The sequence below is a fragment of the Lissotriton vulgaris genome, chromosome 12, assembly GCF_964263255.1.
Source record: "Lissotriton vulgaris chromosome 12, aLisVul1.2, whole genome shotgun sequence".
In the NCBI taxonomy this organism is placed as follows: domain Eukaryota; kingdom Metazoa; phylum Chordata; class Amphibia; order Caudata; family Salamandridae; genus Lissotriton; species Lissotriton vulgaris.
The window spans coordinates 100,605,851-100,621,856 of record NC_141700.1 but is presented as its reverse complement, the minus strand read 5'-3'; the positions used below and the strand labels follow the sequence as shown (position 1 = coordinate 100,621,856).

Below are 16,006 nucleotides of genomic sequence, written 5' to 3'. Positions count from 1 at the left end.
TGACAGCCAAACTCTCAGAGCTGACGGGATAAAATAAAAATTAAAAAAAGGAACATGTGCAACTACTTGCTGGAAGAGAACTGTGCGTCTGACTTGGAAAAGAACCTAGCGGACCTCCATAGACAGTGTAATGAAGTGTATCCAGAAGAGAAGCCTAGTGACCAGGAGAGAGATGGCAGACGGGAAGGATATCCCAGGAGTCACCAGAGTGCTTGAGCTGGTCCCTCTGCATCCCACTACTTGAGGCCTGCATGCTGCCCTGAAGACTCCGGGTGCTCCTACTTTCCATGGCCACATCCAACCAGAATGGACCAGCAGGGCACAACACAAGAGCTGAGGTGGATTCCCTGCTTCCTCCCTGTGGACCTGACCTTCTGTACAGGCAAAAAGAAGCTGGGCCACCCAGACGTGCTCATCAGTGACCTGTTGGTGGATTCTCATCACAGTCTGGGTGAGGGTGGGAGGTTGCCTTTAGATCTAACTGCTGCACCAACAAAGATGAATACTAACTGAACAAGGCCCCAAAAATGCGTGGCTTAGAAGTGAGACTGGGCCTACATTCTAAGCACTGAGAAACTGGGTGCCATTAAGGGACTGACCTGCTGCTCACAGACACAGTAACCTGCTGAAACTTACCACTCTGTGCCCACACGTGTGATTTGCCTTCATAGATTTCTATTGCCTAACCTGTGGCCCGCATTAAAACCTTGCATCATATATTTATCTGGTACTGCACATGGGTTTAATAAAGCACTTTCCCATTTTCATTAAGATAAAACACTGCGCTAGACAAACATTACGGAGTTCTACCAGATGATTTCTTGAGTTCTTAGTCTCTATCCGCACTCTGCCTCCCAAAGAGGTCTTGTACTACCCGCCTCACTACCTTAAGAGTCAAGTGCTGAAAGGATGTCATTGGTCCTCAGGTTCCAGTAACCAGAGCTAGTGAGGCCCCATGACATCAGTGGTAAATAGTCACAACCAGTTTGGTTGTGGCTGAGTAACCCCTGCCTGTCTAGGGTCCCCAAAACGGTTTAAACAACATTCATGTAGGTTTGGAGACAGATGATCTCTTACTGCACCTATTTAATCATTTTCTGTTCATATTTTTATCAGGGTCACCTTTCTGCAGCAGGGACAAGGATAGCAGCATGCAGAGAGAACATTTACTTAAATTAAGCCCAGGGAAAATAAATCCATTAAAAACTATGCCCACACCATATCTAGGAGTTACCTTTTAGGCCTCCAACATCATCGGCTTATGCTTAGAACATTTCCAAGCCTACAAACTTTATTTACCAACAGATTTGCTAATCTGATTAGGACACCGACTTCAAGCACTGCTGGAGACAACTATCCTCTGAAAAGGTCCAAGCTCCAGAAACTTTGCAAACAGAGAACTATATGGCCGGGATGCCTGTTACCCCCTCCCAACACAAATCCCCAAGGATGGGAAGACGGACGCAGTTCTGAACTTTTGGAAGGCGGGAGGGAGTCACCCTCCCGGCCGTATTTATTAAATTATGAAACAAAATTAAAATATTAAAATACACGTTTCATATCATGTACAATTTTCATTTATTACATTTCGATGAAGACATGTTTATTGGCTAACCTTAACAAATCTCTAGTACAAAGGTTTTCCTAGCCGAGTCTAACATCCTGCCAATGCATACTTTCTAAATTAAAATTGTACATCCTAGCATTACGGGCCAACGGCAAGGTCGCAACCGGTGTCAGATCCCTACTACCAAAACTCTCGCCCTCACGGTGTGAGTGGCGGCCGCACCGAGGACTGTACCCTCTGTGCCAACTCCAATTTCCCTTGTCGTGCGGGGCCCCCCATTTAACTCGACGCCATCTTAGAGGTCGTCCGAGGACCCGTGTGAGGTGACTGTAAGAAGGCAGCGTGGACTCCCCCTCCCACCCCACACTGTCTATCACATCCGCCGTCGCGGATATCCGGGCCCCGGGAAATTCATAGGAGGTGCATATAGCCCCCTCCTCCCCTGGAAGGGGCCTATGGCCGTCTTCCCCTAGGCGACCCATACTTAGTGGGTGCCGCCTCCCCGTGGGAGGGGCCAATGGCCACCTCCCCCCGGGCGCTCCCATCCATATTGGGTGGCGCCCCTCTCTAGGGACCTTGAAATTACTGCTCACCGATCATGACCTTACCGCCCGACCAAAAAATAAATACGACATTTGATTACCTACGAAGGAGAAAATTATGCTGTTTAATTGCAATATTTGTCAATGCTACGAAAAAACAGTACATTCAGACATTCATCATATCACTAAACTGGACCTTCATATCCTGCTAAACAAAGGGGAGAAGATGTTATCAAGAAGAGAATTACTTTATTGCAGTACTAGCATTGCTATAAGGGGCTGGTGGGTGGGTCAAAATTGCTCCTTGTTCCGTCGAGGGCTCACGTGCAACGAGTGGGTGCAGCTTCCAAGCACAGGAACAAGAGGATGCTTCTTCGGATTCCCGCTCTCTTTATCCGTCTTCGGGAGGGCGTGAACCCTCTGCTGGTACGCCTCCTGGGCGTGGCCATCGGTGTAGGTGTCTAGTACAACCCCTCCTGGGCGGGAAGAAGGCGCGCCCCGGCTACGCTGCTTCGGGCATACCAGCCGTGACACGCCCCCCGCCCAAAATAGTTTCCCGGGGGGATCCGGGCCCCCAACCATACGTTCGGGGGGACCGAGTGGTCGACCCTTTCCAAACTCCTTACTCAGATCTGGAGAGTGAAGCTTCGTCACCACCACAAGTGCTTTTCACTGAGGACTCCTGCCAGTCTGACGCTTTGGAATCTGCCTTGGTCAATGCCTGCTACCAGCACCTGCTGGAATTATTTTTATTCCAGACATACGTTAACTGTCCAAAGGTGCCTTTTTTAGTTTGCCCAATCTTGCATCACAGTTCAGCTTTATTTGTTCATAATCTGTCCTGTCAATTGGTCCAACTTCCCCAAATGAAAGAGTCCCACATGAGCTCTTTAATGCTTTTTAGGAACTCTCACTGCTCTCAGAGATGTTAAATGGCCTCCACTGACCTTCAATGGGACACGATCAGACTGCCTTTTATTACAAAAAAGAGTTTTATCAAATGTACTGCCTTTTTTGCCAGGAAGTATTCTGCTGCACAATATTATACTAAGTATTGATGACCTCTCTTGTTTTTCCTTTCACGTCTTTTTCTATATTCCTGCACCGGCAGGACCTCTGGGTGAGTTAAGCCTTGAACTTGGTCTTTCGGACCACTTTCGAGGGAAAACTACGCCAGGGAGGACTTTGACCTGTACAACATTAAAGTGTCACATCTCTAGCCGCTTTGAGAACCCATTATAGGCTAGTTTCTCAAAGTAGATGTGGGACTCTTTCAAATGCCACTCTAAGGGTGAATTGGTTTAGTGCTATTAACCTCACAACAACAGCAACAACAAGAAACAAATCCTGAAACAGGTGTGTTCACACATTTAGATACAAACATACCATGAACCAACATACAAAGACCAGCAATGGCCAACATGTCTTAGACTATGCACTGTTACCTTTCCGCTGCTCCAAGGGGCCACTGTCAATGCTTCCTCCATACCCTGCGCTGTTACAGTCTGGCGGTGCCCAGCCGGTCTCGCAGTGGCAGTGCCCATTGCTGTTGCAGACCTACAAAACAGACCAACTTTACACAACAGGAAGGTGGGGCTACAGAGACCAAAGGATTTGATAGGGATAAAAGCGGGAGAATGGGCAGAGAGCAAAAAGAGAGGAAACATCAGAGGAGACAAAGTGGAATATCAAATAAGGTTTGACATAGGTAGATTGCCTGGCTTTTATTGAGCTACTGGCACACATTATGGTGCTAATCACTTTTTGAACATTTTATCAGGTGCTACGTGTGGGTGGGCGCAAGCAGTATGTAAACGCTGCACTATTTGTCGAAGTAAAACATTCCATTCAGCTTTTGTCACTACAAATTAAATGTTAATACACACTGCTAAAAATCCATTTAGATAGTCGCTTATTTACATCACCTTCAAGTAAGTATTACCCAAATTAATTTTCCCTGCTAATGAAGGCTCATGAAATTAAAGAGAGAAAGACATTAGCCTAACAAGCACTGGTCCACCCAGTAACAGCTGTTGCCTTCTCTGGACCTAGCAGATTAGTCCACAACAGTGTCCTTTAAGTTTTCTGTCACACAGGCTACACCAGCCACCTTTAAACATGGAATACATCACGAGCTCAGACCCATGGGCACGCTCAAATTTTACCCACCTTTGCCAAGATTGGGTGGCATTAGCCCTCTCTTTAACCAACCATGCATCTCTTTATCAGAGCCGTGGGTGCCCTCAAATTATGACTTCATCCACCTAAGAGTAGCATTATGTATATCAGGCGCTTAGAAAGGGGAGAGTACAAACGCAGCAATATTTTTAACATACCCTGAGTGGAGCCAGTCATACACAAAGACTGCACACAATGCACTACTTGCACAAGATTCGTAGTGTGGGAAGACACCAAGTGCAATCATCTATCGACTTCTAGTCTGTACTGAGTGCACACAAGCAAGCATGGGCTGCAAAGATTGCACTATTTTTATTATTCGCGTAAAACAGACTAACACTTGGGATGTAAACACTGCCTTATATGACTCATGCTCCTTGATGTATGATAGATCCAAACACTGGCAAAGTGCAAGCAGTGCACTGCTGAGGCCTTCTGGTTACTGCAGCCATAGAGGAAGAAGTCTGATCACTTACTGCCAACTGAAGTTCACCCTCCAAGACGTTGAGTCATTCCAAGCACTATCTATGCTGTGAGGGCGTCATACTACCTTAAGGGTGCCTGATGGAACTAGACCTCCATGGATTCAGAATTAGAATGGGAGACACTGGGATACACACTTGGTAGAAAGGGAGAAAGATAAAGGAAGAAAATAGAAATAAAATATAAAGAGGACATGTATGTCTATTATTGACTCTGTATAATGCGCAACCACAGCTGGAAGCGGGCTCACGTGATTTTCAGGAGGTGTTACAATGGAACGGGGGAGAAGCAACGGCTAGATTTCTGCGAGGTCCAGCATTTACCAATAAAATCATTGTAGAAGCCTCAGTGGAGGGGGTCAGGGGAGCAGCTGTGGTTCCAACAGGGATTAAGAGGAAGCCTTTCAGAATCTTACTTAACACCAATGGGACCATGATGACAAAATGGAGTATGGCACATCATGGCCTTGCCAAGAAGTTTTCTGTAGACAGGGGTTTTGTCTTAGGGATCTAAATAAACACAAATAGGGAAAACTTAAGTGAATGATTAAATAGGACGTGAGAAGGGAGCACTGCAACTTGCTAACTGGAGCGAGAAACAGAGGAATGTAAGAAAATGAATACAAATGAAAGAAATGGAAAGAAAACGTTTATATGCTGGCAAGCCATGAAATGAACAGTACAGAGGTGGAACCAACCATAAGCACTGAACAGAAAAGGAAGAAAACATGGAGGGGAGAATGTTAAGGAGGAAGGAAGAGAATAGGAAGGGGAGAATGGAAAGGAAGAAAAGAGGAGGAGAGAAAGAGGAAAGTAGAAGAAAACAAGGAAGTAGGATAAAACAATAAAAACAACGAAAACAAATAACGAAGTAGATGACAAAGGAACAGGCTTCGCTCTGCCTGCACCTACCCCATGACCGTTGCACTTGTGATTACAATCCTGGACACGCAGGGCAGAAACATCCTGGCACTTTTGGTTGAGGCACACCTGCAGGGCAAACACAGAGCAGACCTGAGTGAACACCTTATGCGATTCTGGAATAGAATGCAACTGTAATACAGGCAGGACGAACAACATACAGGACACCCAGCGGTGGATCACATAAACAATACCCATAAGAGGTGCTGGCTCACAGGAAAGACTCTGTAGATGGGTACCATTTAATGGTTGGTTTATAAAAATCTGTACAGAGGAAGAATCAAATAAAATGGCTGGTTCAAAGACAGGCCCTAATTCGGAGTCAGGTTGAGCGAAATGACCACTTGGGATTTCGCTGCTCCTAATTCGGAGTTGGCAGTTTTTTCCACACCCAGTTCTTCCATTGTTGGAAAACCAGACTTGATTTTTCAGGTGGGGAATTCCAGAATGAAATATTGTATAATATTAGAAAAAAAGGGGCAACGCGGTAATCCATGTGCCGGACAATTATTATAAAAGAAAGTGATCCCTATGAGGAAAGTGTAGCCTTGGAGGTCCACAACAAAAGTGTAATAAAGAAACTCCTTTACAAGTTATTTTGTTATGCAATAAGTGCATTTATTTTGCCAATGGGGTTCATGTAATGCAAAAACGGTTCATACTAATATGACACAACATTTACATTTTTAAAAAGACAGGGTGCTCCTAACAAGTGACAGCGCTGTGAGAGTGAATAGAGTGAAAACAGTGAGCTTGTGCTATATACAAAAATGCATACATGTGACTGATTGGGACAAATGTTGTTATGCAAGGCACTCATGATATGAGCGTCGTAGACCACAATCAAGCATTAAAATCAGTCCACATATGTTAACGTCGACGTTTCGAACCCTTGACACAGGGTCATCATCAGGGCAAAATAAGAGCAGGAAACACCAGAGGATTGGGGCAAAGAGACCCTCAGCAGAAGATGAATCAGTTGCAGTTTCGACCCCTTGATACAATTACTTAGGAAAGTTTCATGGGAAAACCTCAGCGACCTGCATTAATGTAGCAAGGGACTACGCCGCAATTTCTCGTCGGCAAGGCTGACATAGACGATCTATTAACCCTTGTGTCTCAATAGAAGGCAAAATAAATTGTTAGCGTAATAGGTGGCACGGTCCCCAATGAGGGAGAATGTCACCCTGCATGCAGTAAGCAGTAGTTATCACATCTGAGCACTCCATGCATTAAACACAGGAAGGAGACTTCGCAGAGGGATGGCAGAGTATTTGATTATTTACATCTGCGTGCACCTTAAGAAGATCATATGGAGATGTCCTTTGCCAATAGATGCCAAACAGAAGCATTGACCACATTTCAGTGGCAGTTGGATCGGTCTCCTTCATCGCAGCTGGAAATATTGCATGAGTCGAAGGCTGCAGCAGCCAAGCCTCAATCCCTGTTTTTTTCCTTCTGACAGGAGGACCCATACAGTGCTCTCAGTGGTAGAAATCACCTTCCCCTTCCCTCGCTCCTACCCACAACCCATCCAGAGGTCCCACATACATTTACATACCGGTTCAGAGCAGGTGGTAAATCTATGCGTTAAATCCCATGGAACGGGATTCTGTGGTTTTACAATAAAAAATGAGTCCCAAATGGTAATTCCTTATTCCATGGGGTTTAACTCGTAATTGTACGTTAATGAGTGGATTAAATAAACGGTAAAGGGTAAATTTGCATGCATATTTACAATTCCTCCAGTATCGTCCAGCTTGTAATCATGGTCATAGTCCCTAATTTTGGGGAGGTGGGTCACAGGGAAAGGCTGGTATTTACAAGACTCAACAAAGGAATACGTCACTGGGCTGGTTCAGAGACAGAACCAGATGGAGGAAGGGTAAAATGTATAGAATGGTTAGGAAAGATTACCATAAAGTGGTAGGAACTCAAAGAAGGACTGTCCCAAGAAGATCTAGTAGGGAAAACCTACATGAGAGGGTTGGCCTCTCAATGTAAAGTGAGAATAATATTGAGGGCTCCGCACAAAGACATCACATGAAATAGCTGATGAGTTCAGGTCTTCCTATCTAGCAGACAAACAAAAAGGACCCACTTCTTCACTCGCAGAGACCCAATAGGTAGATAAAGGAAGGAAACAGCATACAAATGAATGGCTGCTTCAAGGGTGGTGGAACAGCTAACTTTGGTAAAAAATAAATAAATAGGCCAATGCATAAACTAACAGTTGAGCAGACTCAAGAATGACCCTTCTTTCTTCTTAACTTGGTGGAAGTAAAAGAAGGAGTAGTTTCTGTCCTGTAACTCCAGTTCTGTAGTAGGGGTATCTCTGTTATAGTCATAATCTAGTGAATAGTCCCGCCCATGTGCGTGGACCCCGGCAATCAAAAATAATCTCTTAAGTTGTCAACATAATGCAGAAACTGCAAAGACACTTAAGAGAGAATTTAAAGACAAATAATGCAGCCTATATCCACAGGCTACACTGTCCAGTACTTCAACTAGAAATTCCACCAAAAATCACCACACACAGCCCAGCCTGCTAGTTTCTACCATAGAGAAACCTGCCTCCCCCAGTCAAAGAACCAGGAATGATAGAGAGGAAGGTAGGGACAGTCAAGCCCCATAGGCTGCCATTATGTGGCTTAAATAGGATACTGTGCCTTTAAGAGAACTTTCCAGACTTCTCCCAGTATCCCAGAATGCATAGCAGGTCCAACTTACTTTCAGTTCTTTTTGAAGGCGTATAAAACGCCAGACCTGTAGCATTGTTTATCTGAAGAATTCTCCACCGGGAAGGCGGGCGGGCGCTTATGACTATAACAGAGATACCCCTACTACAGAACTGGAGTTACAGGACAGAAACTACTCCTTCTGTAGTAGGGGATCTCTGTGTATAGTCATAATCTAGTGAATAGAATGGCAAGCCCATCCCCACAACTAAGCGGCGGTGGAGAGTAAATACATAATGCCACTATTGTGCGAACAAATTCCGCAGCGAAGCCTGTCCAACCTGAGCGTCTGCCCTGGCGTCAGTGTCCAGGCAGTAATGCTTAGCAAAGGTATGAACCGACTTCCAAGTGGCTGCCTTGCAGATTTCAGCAATCGGCACGTTACGGAGCAGAGCCGTCGTGGCAGCTTTGCCCCTGGTGGAATGAGCCTTAGGCTTACCTCCTAAGGTCTTATTAGCCTTCTGATAACACAATTGTATGCAGGACACAATCCACCTAGAGATGGACTGCTTAGAGGTCGCAAGACCTGTCCTGACCGATCCATAATTGTTAAACAACTGGTCAGACCTACGAATATCTTTGGTTTTATCCAGATAAAATTTCAACACCCTCCTAACATCCAGAGAATGGAGAGACCTCTCCGCTGGGGATGAAGGGTTCTGAAAGAACGTAGGTAAAGTTATAGTCTGGTTGACATGAAAGTCAGAAATAACCTTGGGAAGAAATTTAGGGTGAGTACGCATAACAACCTTAGCAGCATGAAATACAGTATAAGGTTCATTACAACACAACGCCTGAATTTCACTCACCCTGCGGGCCGATGTAATGGCCACGAGGAACGCCGCCTTCCAGGACAGGTGCTGCAACGAAGCCTTATGAATAGGTTCAAAAGGTTCCTTCATCAATCTGGACAGCACCACATTCAATTCCCATGAAGGCGAGGGAAGCCTGACAGGAGGGAATACTTTCTTCAATCCTTCCAGAAAATCTTTGATCACGGGGATCTGGGAAAAGGAAGTCTGTGAAGGGCATTTCCTGTAGGCAGTCAATGCAGCCAGATGAACCTTAATGGAATGCACATTAAGGCCAGGCTGCGCCAAATGTAAAAGGTAAGGAAGGATGACATCCTCCTTACAGGTCATAGGATCATGGTTCTTAGACTGGCACCAGATACAAAACCTCTTCCACTTGTAAGCATATGAAGTCCTAGTGGAAGGTCTCTTGGACTCCTTCAGAATGTCCATGCAATCATCGGGCAGATTAAGATGGCCATACTGCACTATCTCAGGAGCCATGCCGCCAAACTCAAAGACGAGAGGTTGGGGTGTAACATCCGTCCCCCGAACTTCGTGAGAAGGTCCGGCCTGCACGGCAACCGAATGTGAGGAAGGAGAGACCGGTGAAGTAGGTCCGTGAACCACCACTGCCTGGGCCACTCCGGGGCGATGAGTATCATCCGAGCCCTGGACCGGGCCAGCTTGATGAGCACCGCCGGAATCAGGGGAATGGGAGGAAAGGCGTACAGAAAGTTGTTCGTCCAGTCGATCCATAACGCATTCCCCAGCGTCCCTTGCTGGAAGTACCTGGAGGCAAAGTCTCTGCACTTGCTGTTTTCGGCGGTGGCGAACAAATCTACGTCTGGAGTTCCCCACCTTGCGAAGACTTCTCCTAGTACTTCGTCGTTTATGACCCATTCGTGGTTTTCCTGAAGCCGTCTGCTCAGTGCGTCTGCCTGAACATTCTGCACACCTGGTAGATGGGTGGCCGTTATCGTCAGTCCTCTGGCCAGGAGCCAGTGCCAGATCGTCTGCGCCTCTTGTGACAGAGTGCGCGATCTCGACCCCCCCTGCTTGTTGAGGTAATACATCGTGGTGGTATTGTCCGTCTGTACAAGCAGAGAGTTGGTCCGGAAGGACGGAAGAAAGGCCTTCAGCGCCAAGTGAACAGCCCTGAGTTCCAGGAAATTGATGTGATACGTGGCCTCCATCGGTGACCACGTGCCTTGAATCTGTAGAGTCCCGGAGTGCGCTCCCCATCCCAGAAGAGACGCATCCGTCACGACAGTCTGCGTGGGAATGTCCTTGTGAAAGGGAACCCCTCTGAGGAGATTCTCCGCCGAACACCACCACTTCAGGGACTGAAGAGCATGCAGCGACAGGCGAATCTTGTCGTCCCAAGATCCTTTCCTCTGATCCCACTGGTCCTCCAAGCACTCCTGCAACGGTCTCATGTGCAGCCGTGCGTGTGGCGTCAGGAAGATACAAGAGGCCATCGATCCCAGTAGAGAAGACACCGTCCTCACTGTTGTAGATGGAGTCGTTATAAGAGCCTGAGCCTTCCGAAGGAGTGATAATCGTCGCTCTTCCGAAGGAGACACGCTTGCTGACAGCGTATTGATGGAGGCTCCCAAGTACTGTATGCATTGGACCGGAGTCGGGACAGACTTGGCCATGTTGATGTGCAACCCCAGCTTGTTCAAGAGAACGCACGTCTTCTGGAAGTGTGCTCGCGCTTCTGAGAAGGAGGATGCCTTGATCAACCAATCGTCCAAGTAAGGGTAGACAAACACCTTGTTCTTCCTCAGGTGTGCCGCTACCACCGCCATGCACTTCGAGAATGTTCTTGGCGCAGACTTCAGTCCGAATGGGAGTACTGTGTATTGATAGTGATTGGTGCCGACTTGGAACCGCAGGAACTTCCTGTGTTTGTGTGCAATGGGCACATGGAAGTAAGCATCCTGTAGGTCTATAGCGCAAAGCCAGTCTCCCTGTTGCAACTGAGGGTAGATCTGGTGCAACGACAGCATGCGGAACTTTTCTCTGCGAATCCACTTGTTTGCCTGTCGCAAATCCAGAATGGGCCTGAACTCGTTCTTGTCCTTCTTGCGAACCAGAAAGAACCGGGAGTACAGACCTCTTCCTCTCTGAGACAGAGGTACGTCTTCTATCGCCCTTTTCCTTAACAGGACATCCGCTTCCGCCTGAAGCTCGCGCAGCTGAAACTGCGAGCTGACCGGGGGAATCGCTGGAGGAGGGCTGGTGAACCGAAGACTGTATCCATTGCAAACAATATTCAGCACCCACTTGTCCTGAGTAATTTTTCTCCACTCTGCCAGAAAAAGTTGGATGCTTCCCCCTACCGGAGTGGGTAACGGATCCGGGGGAAGTAAGTTCCTAGGGCCTAGACCCCGCCTGGCCCTTGGGCGCCGGAGCCGACTGCTGGCCTCCTCTGCCCTTCTGCCGCTTCTGGAACGGCTTACGGAACGGCTGCTGCTGTTGCGAGTGCCCCGAAGCCTGTCCTCGTCCTCGGCCTTGTCCTCCGAACCGCCGTTGGAAAGGGCGGTACTGCTTCTTGGTCTCCTTGGGCTTTTCCAGGCCCACAGCCGTCAGCGTTTCGGCCTCCGCCTTCATGCGGGCCATTTCATCATCCGCATGCTTCCCGAAGAGGGTCTCACCGGAAAACGGCAGATTGGCCACCCTCTGCTGTGCGTCCGGTTTCAGGGACGTCAGCCGGAGCCATGCGTGGCGCCGTTGGTTGATCCCGTGGCAGAATCCGTGAGCAGCCAACAGGGAAGAGTCCGCAGCCGCGCTGATTATCTGGTTGGCCACCAGCATCCCCTCACTCAGGACTTCCATGAAGTCTTCACGCTGCTCCCGAGGCAAATGCTCCGCAAAGCGCTCGAGGGAGTCTCAGAGGGCGCGGTCGTAACGTCCCAACAGAGCCGTGGCACTCGCCGCTTTCATGGATGTTGCGGAAGTTCCACAGACTTTTCGCCCCGCCGAGTCCATCCACCTAGACTCCTTGTCTGGGGGAACCGTGGAGGTCGGAGTGGTGGCATGCTGCTTGCGGGCCGCCGTGACGATGACGGAGTCAGGCGGGGGCTCCGCTCTCAAAAAGGCCGGATCCGAGTCGGGAGCCCGGTACTTCTTTAGTAATCTGGACGGGGCTGCTCTCGTCACCGCCGGGGTGAGAAACAGAGCCATAGCCGGTTCTTCCAGGCCCGGCACCAAGGGCAGGAGAGGACGAGACATGTGCCTTTGATGTAGAGTCTCGAAAATGACGGACGTCTTCGGAGTAGGCACTGTCAGTGTAATGCCTAGCTTCGCCGCGCCCCTCAACAGGACGTCCTGAAAGGCAACCAGGTCATCTATCGGGGACACTCTGGTGTCCGGCGACCCCGATAGAGTAGGGGAATAGTCCCTGGTCCCAGATGATCTCGTGTGAGAGCGAGATTCGCGCCTCCTATGGCGGTGTCTTGATCTCGTGGAAGATCTGCGCCTAGAGCGAGAACGAGACCTGCCAGCTCGTGGGCGCTCCTTCGGTTTGCGAGGAGGGGTCTTCCGTGGTTCCTCACGGGGTCTCTTCGGATCCTCCCGGGGTTTCGGTTTCGGAGTCCCCTTGGGAGGAGCAGGCAGGGACGGCAGTGAAGTGGACCTCGGCGGAGGAACCTTCGGCTGCGGGGTGGGCCCATGCGGAGGGACCGGAGGTGGAGAAGGATCCCCCGAAGGCAGTGATGGTTTGGGCGGAGGGTCCTCCCTAGGTACGGGTGGAGGAGTAGGAGTCCTGGGCCGAGATGGAGTGTACACTTCCGAGTACACCGAGCCCGGTGACCCTCTAGGGGACGGGTGCGGAGAGCCATCCCCATCCGCAGGCGACCGCTTCCTCTTGCGTCCACTGGAAGCAGCGTGACTCCTGGGGCTAGAGCCCCCTCTGTGCCGTTTTGGAGAGGGTGACCTACTCCTCGACGCTGACCGCTGTCTGCTGGACGCAGAACGACGCTTCTCCGGCGTCGAATGGCGCTTCCTGGACTCCGGCGTCGAACGTCGTCCCCTCGACGTCGACCCTCTCATCCTCGGCGTCGAACGCCGACTCCTCGACGTCGATTTCCTCTTCCGCGACCTCTCACATCGCCCTCTCGACGTCGGGCGGTCCGCCCTCGACGTCGACCGCCGCCGTCGTCTCGATGTTCCCGACGTCGAGGAGCCCCTCGACGTCGATCGGCGGTGTCGCCTCGACGGCGATCGACGGTGTCGCCTCGACGACGACCGACGGTGTCGCCTCGACGGCGAGCGTCGGTGCCGCTTCGACGGCGAGCGTCGATACACGTCCCTGCGCCTTCGGCGTTGGTACGAAGACCTCGACGTCGACGAAGACGATGACGTCGACGGCGGCTTCGACGCCGGCTTCTCCTTCGTCGTCGAGCCGTCACGCCGTCTCGACCCGGAGCCCCGGGGAGAAGGGGAGCACGCCGTCGTCATCCCTCTCGACGTCGTCGTCGAAGCCCTCGACGTCGACGGAGAATGGGATCGTTTGCTGGACTTCCTGCCCCCGGGGAGCCCCCCAGGGGCCTCAGCAGAGGCAGAGGGATCCCTCCCAGGCTGCCCAGACCCACCTGCAGCTCGTAGACGCCTATCCTCCAGGCCAGCCAGCCTGATCTTCAATCTGTCCCTGAGGGTCCGAGCAGAAAGCTGCTGGCAGATCACACACTCCTCAGGGCCATGATCTTCTGGAAGGCACACGATGCAGACATCATGGGGGTCGCTTTTGGCCTTCTTCCTCTCACATGCTGGGCACTTAACAAAAAGGCCAGGCATTTCGGAGCCCCAAAATGCCTAAAAAACAGCACAAAAGGGAGAAGAGAACACCAAGCAGTAACTGCAACACTTTTAAAAGACAAAAGTGCAAAAACAATTTCAATAAACCCTTGAAAAAGGGAGAGCTCAATGCCAGGGTCCTGTAAGCAGGAGCCGGAAAAAAGAACTGAAAGTAAGTTGGACCTGCTATGCATTCTGGGATACTGGGAGAAGTCTGGAAAGTTCTCTTAAAGGCACAGTATCCTATTTAAGCCACATAATGGCAGCCTATGGGGCTTGTCTGTCCCTACCTTCCTCTCTATCATTCCTGAGTCTTTGACTGGGGGAGGCAGGTTTCTCTATGGTAGAAACTAGCAAGCTGGGCTGTGTGTGGTGATTTTTGGTGGAATTTCTAGTTGAAGTACTGGACAGTGTAGCCTGTGGATATAGGCTGCATTATTTGTCTTTAAATTCTCTCTTAAGTGTCTTTGCAGTTTCTGCATTATGTTGACAACTTAAGAGATTATTTTTGATTGCCGGGGTCCACGCACATGGGCGGGACTATTCACTAGATTATGACTATACACAGAGATCCCCTACTACAGAAGCCACTGACAAATATATGCTCTATAGGCTTCTGACATCTGCAGCACTATGAAGGGAGGACCCTGGTACTTGATGAAGATGGAGCCATGCATTAGGTTATTCTATGTGGCATTGAATGTCTTCATTCAGACTGAAAGTATTTTTGGAGAAATGAAAAGTGGCCTACCTTTCCCTCGCCACAGGCTGTACCAGTCATCACCATGGCTGGATCTGTGATGTCATCGCCCAGATTAAAGTACGTCCCACGACAGTAAAGCGCAGTCCTATTCACAGTGACTGTTGTCACAATGATCTCTGCATTAGAACCCAGGATGGGACGGTCATTGCCTCCTTGACACTGAATCTTGCCACATTTGGTATCCCTGAGGAGGTGAACATTAAAAATAGGAAATCAAAGAATTAGGAACGCTAGCATAAGGAGAAACAAACAAGACCAAGATGGAAATTGTAGGGGGAAGGAGGGCAGAAATCCATAAAATTATACCTTAAGGTAAAGCTGTACCCATAGTGAAAAGTATAGGAAAATGAAGAGAGTAATGGGAAAGAGATTAAAATGATAGAAAAGATTGGTTAGGGGAGATGATGAAACAGGAAGGAAAGAAAAAAGTTTGGCTAAATTGGGAGGAGAAATTACATAAAAGAGAAGAAAGGGGAACAGGCAATTGACAGATGGGGGAAGACTGCTCTGAGGACTTGGAACTGTCATTGTACATAATAAACACAAATGCAAATGTGAAATAATCTGATTATAAACTGATTATAAACTGTGTAGGTTTGAGAGCAGTACTCAAAACAATTGTGCACCTAGTACTCTTCAGTTGGCTAATGCAACAGTATTTGTGGTCCCTAGCAATGAGCAGCAAAGTGTTACAAGGCGGGACAAAAGTACATTTTCACACCAGTGGATGAGCCTCACTATTAGAAAAATAAAGGAAAAGAGAAAGGCAATACAGGTCAGGCAGGATGGGACTACACAGAGCTGTTTGAGAGCACTGCAGGACCAACAGAGGCTATTTCTTGCTATTTCTTGTCACAATCGAGGTGCACAGGCAACATATGCAATTGTACAGTCAGGGGTGTGGAATTTTATAAAATATCTGCTTTTCCATGGAACACGGTGCTTAATAAATCTACTTGTCCTGTTAAAATATCCCCTTTCCCTTTGGTGCATTACAGTGAGGTGACAACTTATGGCAGTGTTCTCAATATATCAGAGCTCTGATAAGAGAATCTCTGATTATGCTATGGATCATATTAAAGCAGGTTTTCGATTCTAGCAATGCCATGATTTTACCACCTTTCAGCAAATCTACATAGTGGGCTTGAAGTAGGGAGAAGAACATAAGTGACTTAACTGTAAACTGTGGTTCTCCAGTATTGGTGTCTTTCATGGATTCAC

The 16,006-nt window shown here is 48.7% G+C and overlaps 1 protein-coding gene across 3 annotated transcripts in view; it reads right to left on the bottom strand.

The window, feature by feature from the left end:
* The window catches only part of ADAM15 (ADAM metallopeptidase domain 15), a 245,133-nt gene that overhangs the window by 57,408 nt on the left and 171,719 nt on the right, over nt 1-16,006 (bottom strand). For all 3 annotated transcript variants that reach the window (XM_086947377.1, XM_086947378.1, XM_086947379.1), the window contains exons 16-18: nt 14,774-14,969; nt 5,682-5,759; nt 3,555-3,666 (exon numbers count right to left, since the gene is read on the bottom strand). In XM_086947377.1, the coding sequence (XP_086803503.1) occupies nt 3,555-3,666; nt 5,682-5,759; nt 14,774-14,969 (386 nt within the window). The remainder of the gene's footprint in view (nt 1-3,554; nt 3,667-5,681; nt 5,760-14,773; nt 14,970-16,006) is intronic.